The sequence below is a fragment of the Ambystoma mexicanum genome, chromosome 1q (assembly GCF_040938575.1).
Source record: "Ambystoma mexicanum isolate Mex_15411 chromosome 1q, UKY_AmexF1_1, whole genome shotgun sequence".
Classification (NCBI taxonomy): domain Eukaryota; kingdom Metazoa; phylum Chordata; class Amphibia; order Caudata; family Ambystomatidae; genus Ambystoma; species Ambystoma mexicanum.
In genome coordinates this window covers 48,499,221-48,512,670 of record NC_090922.1, presented here as the reverse complement: position 1 = coordinate 48,512,670, position 13,450 = coordinate 48,499,221, and the positions used below count along the sequence as shown (strand labels likewise).

At 46.7% G+C, this 13,450-nt stretch overlaps 1 protein-coding gene across 1 annotated transcript in view; it reads right to left on the bottom strand.

The window, feature by feature from the left end:
* Nucleotides 1-8,407: 8,407 nt before the first annotated feature.
* DHX38 (DEAH-box helicase 38) overlaps nt 8,408-13,450 on the bottom strand; it is a 2,105,687-nt gene continuing 2,100,644 nt past the window's right edge. Inside the window, exon 27 of the mRNA XM_069635507.1 lies at nt 8,408-9,631. Within this exon, the coding sequence (XP_069491608.1) occupies nt 9,547-9,631 (85 nt within the window). The 3' untranslated portion in view covers nt 8,408-9,546. The remainder of the gene's footprint in view (nt 9,632-13,450) is intronic.

Genomic DNA, 13,450 nt, shown 5'->3' with positions numbered 1-13,450 from the left:
CCAATGTGTCCCAAGTCTGGAACAACAGGTGAAGTTGATCATCTAGCAGCTCCCACTCATGGCAAGAGTGCTGAGAGAGTTTGCTAAGGTGTTGTCAAAACCCGGCAGGCGGAGGGGAATGGGAAACATGCGGTGGTGTAAGGCCAGTATCAGAGGGACTAAGCCTCGAAGGACAGTTATGGGGACCCTGTGCTCACCTGCTTGCGGACATAGAACATTGACGTGGTGTTGTCGGTAAAGATACATTCCACCATTCCGGCCAGCAAAGGGAGGAAAGACTAGAGGGCCCAAAACCATTCCCCTCAATTCCAGTAGATTGATGTGAAGCAGCTTCTCCTCCAGAGAGCAGACACCCCTTGAGTGTAGGTCTTGACAGTGGGCTCCCCAGACATCCAGCGAAGCGTCCGTTGCGATGGTGACTTGGTGGACGGGTTGTCGGAAGGGAGCACCCTTTAACAGGTGGGCGTTGACCGACCACAAGCGAAGGTTGTGTCTGAACTCCTGTGACAGAGTGATATGATCGTCTCAGGACCCTGACACCTGTACCCAAGTGTCCAGGAATTTCTGCAGAGGCTGCATGCGCAGCTTGCAACAAGCGATCAGAAGAAGGCATAATGACAACTCTCTGCAGTTACAAGTCGATGGTAAGCAGGTCATGGGAGCCCCAGAGAGATGATGCACCTTGGTGAGGAGTGTGGTCACCCGCTCGTCTGATGGTCTTGTCGTGCAGGACACCGTTTCAAGCAGGTAGAGTGCCCGTCTTGCTGGTCTCAAGCATGACTTCGAGAAATTGATCGTAAATCCCACTAGTTGTAGACATCAAATGGTGGATACTGTGTTTGCTGCTACGGCATAAGAAGGGGCCCTTACCAACCAGTCTAAGTATGGGTAGACATGGAGGCCCCGACCGGAGTGAGGCACCTGGTAAAGACCTGCAGGGCTAATCAAAGGGTAAAACCTTGAATTGGTAGTGCACCCTAGCCACAACGAAGCGCAGGTAGCGTTGGTGTGAGTGGCGAATTGGAATGTGGAAGTATGAATCTTCGAGGTTGAAGGACACCATAAAGTCTCCCTGCTCTAGTTGACGGGACTTGCTGTAACGTCACCATACGAAACATTTATACTTTGAGAAATGTGTTGAGCACCCCCAATATGGGCATCCAACCCCCTGATTTGTTGTGTAATGCTTTTTTCCTTATCAGTAAATACCGTGAGTAGATTCCTGAAGATAGTTATGTGTTCCGCACCTTTTCCACTGCCCCCTTCGCCAGCAAAGCCTGTACCTCTTGCAGAAGGAGATGGCGTAACCTTTCCAACTTGCTTACGAGTGGAATGTCTGGGGAATGGTCGAACATCCAGCGAGAGACCCTCCTCGAGAATGCAGAGCACCCATTTGTCGGATGTGATGGTCCTCCATTCCCGACTAATAGACTTTCTTCCACTTGGGTTCTGAAGTAGGTGGGTTCGGCCCTGGCTGGGTCATGGTTGCTTGCCAGACTGGCCCCTGGACTGGGAGGAGCAAAGCAGCGCTGAGTGCTTCTATAGGACTGCAACTTCCTTTTCTGTTGATCGCCTGTTGAATATGCCGGCGTCTTGTAAGAGGAAGAGTATTGATGAGAAAGAGTTGTCCCATGAATTCCTGCTGAAACATCCTTTTCCCGAGCAAAAGGACTGACGCCTCTGCTGCAGCATGCCCATGGAGTGAGCGGTCTCAGTGTCGGTCTTGATAGACAATAAGGACTTGTTGACCTTGTTTACGAAAATACTTTAGCCTGCACCTCCAGTTAAATTCAGTTGCCTTAAGCCAACCCTGTTGGTGAAGCACAGCTCATGGAACATGTCCATTGCCTCTTGCTTGTTGTCGTCCTGCAAAAACTCAAGGATGGGGCCCACGTTGTACCATACCTTGTGATGGTACCTTGCGAGAATGGCCATTGCATTTGCAGCCTTAGTGGTAGTAGCTGCGTTTGTTATGACTTTCTTGCCAATGGCATCCAGGCATTTGCCTTTTTTGTCTGGAGGGACTGAGCAGGATAATTATGGATTCACAGATTTCTTTCTGGCACCATCAGAGACAACTGAGTCCAGCGTTGGCTAAGTGCCGAGACAGACAGGAGCGGCATGGGCCCTGTATTTTTTTGTTGAAACTATCCTTGTAGAGGGATGTGCCAAGGTAACTAGGCCGTCCTCCCAGATGAGCGAAATGGACATTAAGGACCCCCTTCAACGTTCTCTCGATTTCTATAGGAGTCTTTCCTTTCCTTGCGTTGCTCCTCTGGGGCCAGGCCAAACATCTTTGAAGCCCTTCCTATGAGCGCATGGAATGAGCCCACTTTGTCTGGCGAAAAGTCTCTAGCAGGGACCTCATCCAGCTCGCCATCAGCCAGAAAGAAATCATCAAATTCATCAGTAGCGATGTATTATTGGATGCCACATTGTCTTGCCGTTCCGGATCTGTCCCTGTGTCAGAGAATTGTAGAGGCCTTGTCGGGCATCTGTGCTCCCTGGAGTCTTCCTACCTGGAGGACGTAACAGAGCAGGGGTGCCACCAGAGTGCTGGTGCTGCAGCTCTTGGGCCGGTGATGGGTCTGGCAGCCTTTGTTGAAATGTGGACACCAGCGTAGTGAGGGTGGATAGGAAGTCCAGAGAGATATTCCCCGATGGGGTTGGCTGCAACAGAGGCAAATTGCTCCCTGATGAGGTTGGATGCAACAGCAGCAAAACTGGTAGCCTTATAAGGCTCGCCTTCCCACGTGGTGATGCTGGTTTTGCTGGTGTTCTAGCTGGACTTGGCTCCTTGCCTGGTGAGGTACAGAGTGGTGGTGGTCTGGCAGGTTCCTATGGAGAATATGGGGGGGAAGTGGGGACATAACAGCCTCTTCATCTGAGGAAGACAGGCTTGGTTCAATACTATTGCCTGCTACATCAGCAAATCAACCCTAGAATGGGATAAGAGGGGCACAGGAGTGCTGCCAGCGTAGACACAGCTCAGTAGTGGTCGACGAGGTACCAGGGGCAGACAGTACGATGGTTGTGGCCACCTTTCGTGCAGTCGCCTGATTTGTTTCGACTAGATTGTGGACGACTTCCTTGATGGTGTTGTTGTGGCAGTCGTCGAGGGGATTGTAGCACGTTTGCTCATCGGTGTTGTTGACTATTTCGTTGTCGACTGAGAACTCGATTGGGTAGTTGGGCTTGGCATCAATGAAGTTGAAGATTTGGTCGCTTGGTAGAGACGTTTTGGTAGATGTGGACGCTCTTGGGTCCACTGATCTGGGAAAAGGGGCTTGCATGTCTGCATCTTTAGGAACATCTGAGACACTAACCTTCCTAGGAGAGGTTCTGTCTGCTCTCTTGTGACTTGGTTTTGGCTTGTCAACGGACGTCTTTCTGCGCTTCTTTTTGTTGCTGGAGGACTCTGTGTGACCTGACCCGGACTGCAGGTGGTTCACTGGGTCGTCCTACCCTCTCTAAGTGAGGCATGGCTCCGTACAGAAGCGGAGGCAGAGGCCCCACCGGCCTCGTCGATGCACACAACCATATGTCGTTGACGATCACGGAGAGTCTTATTTGAAAAAGACTGGTGAATCTTGCCTTCTTGTAGAACATGATGCGGATGCAGACAATCGTCGCATAGATCCTTGATGTACATGTTTTTCAGGCCACAGTGGGCACAGGCCTTGAAAAGTTCTTCCTTCTGGTCTCAGCCATGCGGTAGGCCCAAGTCACAGATGATGAAATCCTACAGTATTTGTTGTCGGGAACCAGTCAGGCTCTGCAACGTTACCATTTGTGACGGTTGCTAAAAAGTCACCGAAAACTGGGTTTTTCGTCGTTAAAGCTGTGATAAGATATCATTTTGAACAGATACAAGTATAGAGAGATTTAGGAGGACGCCCAACACAAACGTACAGTACAAAATCTGAAAATTACCGACAAGGGAGGAGCTAAGTGAGATGCTCCTATTGGTTGTGGGCAGTATGAACCAAAAGGGACTATACTAGAGCACAAAAGGGACTGATATTTTAAGTTTCACCTGCTCTTTGTTACAGAGGATTCCGAGCTGGACGACAGGGAATATTCACAGCATGTAAATCTATGAAAGATGCAATGTTGGAGAAGAAATGGGGCAGCCAATTGCCTAAATTGCAGAGTGTGGTCAAATCTTGGCTTCACCAATTAATCAAAGTTTGTGGTCTGGTGCAAATCATTAAATGTCAATGTGTCCAATGTGAAAAAAGTGAGTTCCTAGACAGGATTCAGTTCACACAGTATGTTATTTGAAAATGTCCTAATCCTGGATTACTAGACTTTAGCACTGCTTTATCTATATGAATAGTAGTAACTATTCACATATACCACACCACAAAGGTATCTGTCCCTTGGAAATATTCATTTGGCAAAAGTTTCAAAAATTGTTGGAAACCTTTGTTCTCTTCTGACTAGAATGTGAAATAAAAGATGCATTACAGCTGTTTAGTGACAATTGTTTCAGATGTATGTATATCACAAATAAAGGTATTTGGCAGTCTTCGATGTTTACCCTCAATTACTGGCCCCAAGATCCGTCAGTTTCATTTTCCAAGCAACCCTAACGAAGACCATAGATGTGAGGCAGGTAATTACTATTTGATGGTGGGAGAAACCTGTACTATTTTTGGATGTAGTCATGTTAAGTACTAGTTTTGTAAATCAGTTATGTTGACCGCTTATTACAATATTAGCTGAAGAAAGAATTTGCAGAAATAATGATACTTTGGTTTAAAATTAAAGATGGGAGGAGATGTGATTTACTGGCAAAACGCAAACTCTACCATCAGGAAAGTTGAGATCATGGTTCCTGCTTCACAAAATGAGGTTATCCTGGTCAATTCACTTTGCTGCTAAAACTGAACACCTATGTGATTTTGTGACTTATGGCGTGTCTGTGTGTGTGTGTGTAGTTGGACAGCTTGCTGTGGCAGTGTGTGACAAACAGCTGGAAGAGATATTTAATTTGGAACTAGGAGGCCTGTGTTACCATCTTAGTTTCCAGACATGACCAAAATTGTATGATTCTGGTGAATCCCATTTTAAATTTTGAATGGTGGGTTTGGGCAACTACACTGTGGGCTTGGGCCACTGCCCCATTGGCCACAAAATTGCACTTGCTGCTAAAGACAAAAGTTGCCAGCCCTCTGCTGGCAAAGACCGGGTCAATAACCACAGCGTAACAGAGAAGAGTTTCCTTGGAGGTACCTTGCGCCAAGTGATCGGTAAGGTCACATTGCACCTTAGAAATATTAGAGTACCGACTCCTAAGAGTTCCTCTGCTTTTGCAATGGTTCTTTGGAAGGGCATGTCCTTACCGAAGGCAGAGGCCCTGCATAACTTCTAGTTTAAAGAGGTATACAGGCCACAGGCATCCTGTAGTTCAGAAGCCATATTGGCAATACCTTAACCCCAACGATAACTTCTTCAGGGAAATCCTCCCCACGAGCTTCCTCTAAGCAATTAAGTCCAAAAGAGATGAGGGTCACAATCATCGAAGATCCACCCAAATTTGAAAAGGAACTCCAATCTGGGGAACGCAGAAAACTTCAAGCCCTTTTCAGAGGGACTGGCACTGAGGCAACCATACCAGTGGGCAGAGCTGTGCAGCATTGAAGGGAAGCAGTCCCCATGATTGAGGGCTGGACTGAGCTCATGGTTTGCAGTGACAAGCTGAAGAGATTCTGCTGTGAGTCGGAGAAGGTGCAGCAGGACCTTGTTTCGCCACCGGAGGCCAAAGGTACAGCCCCCTGGTGAACAGCAGGACCTTGCTGCGCGACCAGAGGACAAAGCTACAGCCCCCTGGCAAAAATGTAACATTTTTGTGCCAGAACTTCTCACATTGCTTCGGGGAAAAGAAGCTGGTGGGAAACGCCACCTGAACCAATGCAGGGCAGGTAATGACTCCTCAGACTCCAAAGCAGACCTTCTGGAACAGGACTTGAAATGGAATTCAAGGATGAAAATGAATGGCAACTGGGGCAGTCACTACGGGAATGAGTCCTCCTGCTCTTTTTTACTCACCATCCTCCGAGCAAGCCAGGGGGCTGCATGCATTGGCAGGAGCCACACTATCATGGTCAGGACGCAAGTATAAGAAAGTGTGCTTATGAGGGTCAGAGACAGAAATATCCTACACACAGCCCTTGCAGGCGTGAGTCTTTCAGAAGGGACAGATGGATAACAAATTAGCATGGAAAAAGGATCCAATCATAGAGGGAAAGGTTCAGGGGAGGAATCAGTCGGCTCCATAGGTATCAGCCATGACATCCAATTACAAATGAATGAAACAGAAACACATTTCACCCCTGTGGGCTGACAGAGTTTGAGCTAAACTTGCACCGAAGGATATTTCTAAGATGGTGACTCTGTGGCTAGAACTAACCCATTAGAAATGTTGCATGCACAAGGTATCATCCCTTAGATCATTAGGTTTTCTCAGTGCCCAATCAGTAGACTGGTCATCTAGCACTCCAGGACAGAGTGGGAAGAACATGGTGCGATGTGCTAGCATGGCTCTAGTGTGAGTGTCAACTCAAAGAGCGTGAAGTAGGCAGAAGAGTGGGTGTGGAGAAGGTAGCTGCACTGGTACCACAGGAGCAATGGGATAGACAGAGCAGGATTTGATCAGAGTCATGAAGGAGTCCCATATAACTCTGGCTAATTACAGCCTTTGTGCCTCAAAGATGCCATAAGCTCAAGCATACAAATTGGGTACGTACAGGTTTGACTAACCCTCTCCCTCATAGCCCCCCAGCACCACTTCAGTATATAGGCTCCCCACGTAAATGTATCAGAGGGAGAAAGCTATATAAAGAGCAGGAAATGTGTGCGTGAGCGAGGTCACTGTTGCATGCTACCCTACGTTCAGAATCGGGCCTAAGTATATCCATCACTATCACCCAGAGTAACAGGGTAACAAGCATTTAATTTTTTCACTACAACCTATGCTCTTGAGATGGCATCATGAAGTCCTCATCTAAAGATGCAGTGTGCTCAGCAGTGGAAGTTAAAATGCTTCCATCCTTTGCAGATTGTGGAAACTGAGGCACAGACTTCACCTCCTGGGATACAGAGCAGCACCCCTGCTGCGTATTCTCCTTTTGACCACCATGATTTAATTACTGGCTGATGATACATTCAGCACTATTGACGAATAAGGGTACCAACTCCTCTTTAGAGGGTCTGATCGGCAGACATGAGCTCTGGTGTAGCTGCAAGCTGAGATCACTGAACAATATACCTAATTAGAAAACCATTGTAGTGTTTCCACTAACCTGATTGGTTAATTTGTGGGCTGGTACAGCCCATAGATTCATTATAGCCTGGAATTCAATTTATCCTGGCTACCACCGCCCATTAAAAAAACACTCCTTGCATTAACTTCAATTGAACACAGCACACAGAATGGAAACAGGGAAATTTCTGTGTGCTGTGTTGCCGATAAGCGTGCCTGCCGTGGGCTTGCCCCCTGAAGGAAGTAAACTTCCAAGTGACTTTCGTTTTGATGCCGTGACAACGTCCCCATAAAACGTGTGCGTACCGGCAGAACTTTACACTCCTTATATGCCAAGTTGGCATGCAATACTTATTGTAGTCCTCACAACATGTTCAAGTTGTGCACAGATGGCACGCCTCACAAATCAGCTGCCATCTGTGCAACCCAGCATAACGTGGCTCCTGCCGCCTCACAGAAAGACAAACACATTCTGCTGCACTACAACGCTGCAAACGCACATAAAAAATTAAGTAGCAAACAGTTGTTAAACCAATACCCACATGCGAAATGTTGTTGAAAAGCAGTATTGATAATTCTCGTTTTACTCATTTGTAACTGCTTTGGCCCTACCTTTACATAGAAAAATAAATACCTGGGAAATAAAAACTCACCTGTATTTTACCCAATTAAAAACACCGACCCACTGCTAATTACCTCCCACAACCATATAAAAAAAAGCCACAACCAGGAAAACACCTGTTTGAAAGCACCTTGTACTTTCTACTCCAACCTCTCACCCTTTTCCCAATAAATATTTAATTTCTGCAGCATGTGTCATTTGTCCTTTTTTCTAATTTAATAAAATACTAAGGGTGTTCCAATAGCTTTATAGACCTGCATCTCAGGCCGTACCGGGCGTTATGGTCCCTCATACCTCGTTAAAGGCACTTGCTGCGCTCAGGCCTTCAGGGCCCATAACGCCCGGTACGGCCCTCGCTGCAGCTCTATAAAGCTATAATAGCCTGGGAGTAAGATACAATGACCGTGTGATACTTTTCATAATATTGCCTTTAAAAAAAATGTAAAAAAGTTGCACTAGCGTGGAGCTCATATTTCACAATGAAACGTCAGAAAAGCATTAAAAATCAACAGTCAGTCTGACAAATACCACCTTTTTATACATGCCTTACTGAGACTGCAAGACAGACAGATTCCAAATTCAATAAAGTTATTAAAAACAATAAAATGATGTCCTCTTTCAACCGAGCGTGGTAAACAAAGAACCTTCCTGAAACTGTACACTCAAACCCCACCTATATAAACCACAATCTGATTTTACACCATGAGCTCAGATTGCAAAGTACAGTTGATCATAGCCTTTGTCATGAGATCCAGATGATCAGATCGAAAATGATTGGCTCCAATAAAGGGCTCAAAGAGTCATTTTTATGTGTGTTCACAAATGAACCGAAGGGCTGAAGACTGGGAGAACTAAGACCACCACACTTCAAAATCCGGTGAGGAGGCAAACTGATGTCAGCAACAAGACACTGGAAGAATTTGGATTCTTCATTTCAGAACCAGCAGCTGAAAGACGCACTCTAATCCTCCTATCCATGGACCCATGAAAGGAAGACTGACAGGACATCATCTCCCGTCTCAGGATCTACACATGAACACTGTCAGAGCAGAATTCAACATCCAATCACCAGAGGGTGGCAGACAAGTGTTTTACATCCAAAAATATCAGGTTTGCAGATGGCGTAGTAGAGTAGTTTAGTTCTGAGTAACCTTCTTAGAACATAGTGCTGGGAGAGTAGAAATTGCTCCAGACATAGTTCTAGTACAGTTCCTTCTTATGCATCCAACAGATAACAGCAACTTTTATTAAAAGAAAGTCAACTAGTTGCCGTTGCCATTTCTAGCATTGAATACATAGAACAGGATGGATGATTCTTCTGACGACACTTGGCAAATCCAAGAATCAGTGGCCAAGAGTAAGCAGAAAGGACAGCAGCACCTTTACCTGGCTGTCAGGGCAAATGCACTTGCTATTAGAACCTCTGGTGTGGAATGACTAGGAAACTGAAGATACAATAAGTTATAAGACCCATTCTTAGGGAGGATCTCACGGACAGTCTGTGCATTTTGAAAGTTGGTATTCCCTTGGCCACTGTGTCTCTCCAGAGTCTACACATGTCCGATGAAAGGACACCCCACAGAAAGTGCTGAGATTCACACAATGTCACAGCAGCAGGACAGAGGGCATCATACATTTAGCCCCCACTGTGAGCTTGTCATAGACCAAAGCGTGCAGGTGTACGGCGTGGTGTCATGGGCTCAGCTTGATCCTTCCGTCCCGGTGTGTAAATCTTCACAGCCCTAAAGGGAAGAGAAAGAAAAATTGTTAGGAACAGAGTATTGGTTACAGAAATCATGGCTTGCAGCCACCACAATGACCGAAAAGCAGACTTGAAAAAGGGACTAAACATTTTCAGCAACTTTACCATCATTCTTCAAGAAATGTGTGAGAACAACAAATTACATACCTCCGTTAAGTTCCTTTTGATGGATGTCCCTCCCACAGATTCCTCAGCTTCGATTTATTCACCCTGGACCAGCAGATCTCTGAAACATTTCCATCAGCAGGGGTGGCATGCTATATTGGAATTGAGATCCCTAGGCACGCTCCAGACCAGACGTCGGCATATGTAGCTCATATAGTGCTACATGACCTCATTTTCTATGGTATTTGCCCCATGTACAGTCATGCTTGGTAATTAATCATAAAAATGTGAGCATGAGGCACCCGATCAGAAGGGTAAGATGGAATGCGACGAGGAAGCTATAGGAGGAACATCTATTAAAAAGGACCTTACCAGCAGCAAGTAATTTGTCCTAATGGATTGTGTCCTCCCACAGGTTCTTCATTTTAGACTTCAATAGCAGTACAGCTTATGCAGGAGGGGAAAGAGCAGAGCCTGAGGTTGAATTAAGATATTTTGTAAGATTAACCTACCAAAATAGGCATCCCGACCAGAATTAGCATCCAGGAAATAATGTACTGTGAAGGTATGCAACAAGGACCATGTTGCAGCCTGGAAGATGTCCAAAATCGGAACTCATCTTTGGTGTGCTGAAGCAGCAGCCTTCCCTTTGGTCAAGTGTGCTCCAAAACCCTCTGGTATTTTCTCCCCTGCAATGGAGTAGCATTCAAAGACACAGGACTATCCATAATGCCTGCTTTGCCACAGCTTTACCGAGTCTAGGACCCGTCTAGCTTATGAAAAGCTGATCCTCCTTTCTGAAATTACTTGTTCTAGAGCTGTAAAAACGTAAGTGTCCCTTTGGGCCTAATCTGTGTAACCTCTCCTGCTCGGATGGAGAGAAGAGTAAAACACTGGTAGGCAATTTCATTTGAGACCGATGCAACTCAAAGTCCATCTTAGAAAAGAAGGTGGGGCTTAAAATACACTGTTATCCTTAGAAAATACAGTGAATTAGAGGCTTGCAGGACAGAGATGCAAATCGCCAACTATGTGCAGAAGTTAACACCACCAAAAATTTAGTTTTTTCCACGTTAGGAGTGGACAAGAATGCATCAGCTCAAACAGAGCTCCCATTAGGTAAGTCAGGACATGACTCAAGTCCCAGGCCCGCCACAATGAAAGGAGAAGGCAGAGTGTACTGGCGAATGCTTTAACTAATTTGATTACAATAGGCATGGTAAAGTATGATCTTTGTTCAGGGGTTTGTTAAAAACTGTAAAGCGCTTCCTGCCATGTGTCCTTTTACCTTAGTCATTAGTAGCACATGACGGGCAAGGTGGAAAAGAAAAAATACAGAACCATAGTGTGTTGCAAAGGAAAGGGTCTATATCATTACCTTTGCACCAGTTCGAAAATGTTCTCTAACTTCAGCTGTACAGAGCATGGTTGTCAGATGTGTCGCTGAAAGCAACACCTTCATGACTTCTTCAGGAAGGTCTCAGCTTCTCTAGGTTTATTGGGCCTTTGTAAGGCGCTTATACATTAAGAAATTGTGTTTCAAAGTGCCCACAGGGCAAACTGAGCGGAACAAGAGAACATCAAGATAATGTAATGCGATAACAGTGATGAGCAAAATACAACACAACAGTGGCCCTACTAGGCCTTGTGAAAATTTGGATTGTGCAAGTGCAGAGAGAGAAGGGACAGGGAAAAATGGTACGTGCTAGAGGTTCCACAAGGGTTGGGGGTGTGGGGGTTGGGAGGGGCTGGGAGTGGGAGTGCCAGGGACCAATTGCAAAGGCAACAAGTGCATGCCAGGGAGAGACCACTAGATGGAGAGGGGTCACCAGCTCATACAATAAGTGCAGGCCTATGAGACAACAGGCCATGTGGAGCCCGAAGGCAATTGCAGTGGGAGGGCGGATGCTGCGGGTGATCGGACAGAAGGCCAGGACCCAGAAGGACACAAGGGCCCAGGCCACCAATCATGGTGACTGTGGGGTTTAGCACGGGAAAGAGAGGGAAGGAGGAGGAGAAGAGGAAAGTATTGCGGTGCTCACAGAACTTGAGGAGATCCGGCGCAAGACAGAGGGGAAAGGGGGAGGCTTAGAGAAACGCTTGATAAGCAGACAGTGGAGCAGGAAGATTGGAGGGATCTGGAAGGAGAGTATTTGGTGAGAGCAAGTTGCAGGTAGGATGGTCCCCAGCCCCAGAAAGCCTTATGGATAACGCAGAGGGATTTAAATGTGATCCTTGCAGCAACTGGGAGCCAGTGGAGAGATGCTAGGGCTGGAGAGATATGGTCCCTGGGCTTAAAGCCAAGGATAAATCATGCAGCCCTGATCTGGATTAGCTGGAGAAAAGAAGGTAGATTAAGAAAGAGGCTGTTAAAATAGTACAGCCTGGAGAGTACCAGAGCTCTGGAGACATTAAGTTTCTGGGAAAAAGTTAGGAAAAGAAAGGAGGCCTCTGAGGAGGTAGAGTTGGAAATAGGCCTTCTTGGCAAGGTCTAAGACGTGAGGAATGAAAAAGAGAGGAGTAGAAGATAACTCCCACGTTTCTAGTTTGAGGAAGGAGAGCAGGGAGAGCCCATCGAGGGTGGCCAGAGTGAAGGGCGAAAAGAGGGAACAGGAGTCCTGATAGGAAGAATCTCAGTCTTGCTGGCATTGAGGCTTAGATCATTGGAGGTACACCAAGACTAGATGGCGGACAGGAATGACAGAGGAAGTAGGAAGAGATGCAGAGGGTAGTCTGAAGAAAGGTTGGGTGCGGTCTGCATAACACTGGAAGTCCGGGCAGAAAAATGGAGATAAGGTGAGTAAGAGGGGCGAGATAGATGTTAAAGAGCCCAGGATGGACGGTCAGTGAGGAAGGTGGTCAGCCAGTTCAGTGCCCGCTCCGAGATACCAAGGGTATCATGGAGCATTTTTATAAGGATGGAGTGGTTAACCGTGTCAAAAGCAGAGGAGAGATCAAGTAGAATGAAAACAGCAGGTGAGTTGAAATCAAGAGATGCAAGCAATTCTTCACAGGTGTTCAGGAGAGCAGTTTCTGTGCCTCTGGATGCTCGGAAACCAGATTGATGGTCGTGCAGGCAACCAACAAGCTCAGTATGCTGGATCAGTTGGGGGAAGACCAACTTCTCCAGAAGTTTCCCAAGGAAGGTGTGAGAGAGCTAGGGCAGTAGTTAGCCGGAAAAGAAGGGTCGGCAGAAGGCTTTTTTAGGAGGGGGCGCACAAGGGAGTGTTTGAAGGAAGAGGGGAAATACCCAGTGGCAAGAGTGGTTGCAGAAGTCTGAGTTTCTGGGCAAGGGAGGCGATATTGTCCTTAATAGTTCTGGATGAACAGGGGGGACCTGTTTGGCGGAGACCTTCATAGAGCGGACAACTCTCGTGACCTCGTCCGATGTGACAGGAGAGAAGGAGGAGAGAGCAGATTTGGGGGGGGGGCAGAGGGATGAAGAGAGTGAATTCAAGATGTCTTGGGTTTTAGCAGTAAAGTGGGTGGCCCGTGCAGAGGGACTGGGAGGCAAGAGGTGAGGTAGACCGATGAATTGGCTAGTTCCTAGCAGATTTTAAAGAGTTCAACCATGTTGTTGGAAGCTTCAGAGACGCGGGCCTGGATGTGAGCCCTCTTTTTGGAGTGAATGGAGGGACGATATTGCCTTTGGAGAAGACGACAGGCAGGTTTATCAGAGGATGAGCTTGAGGTC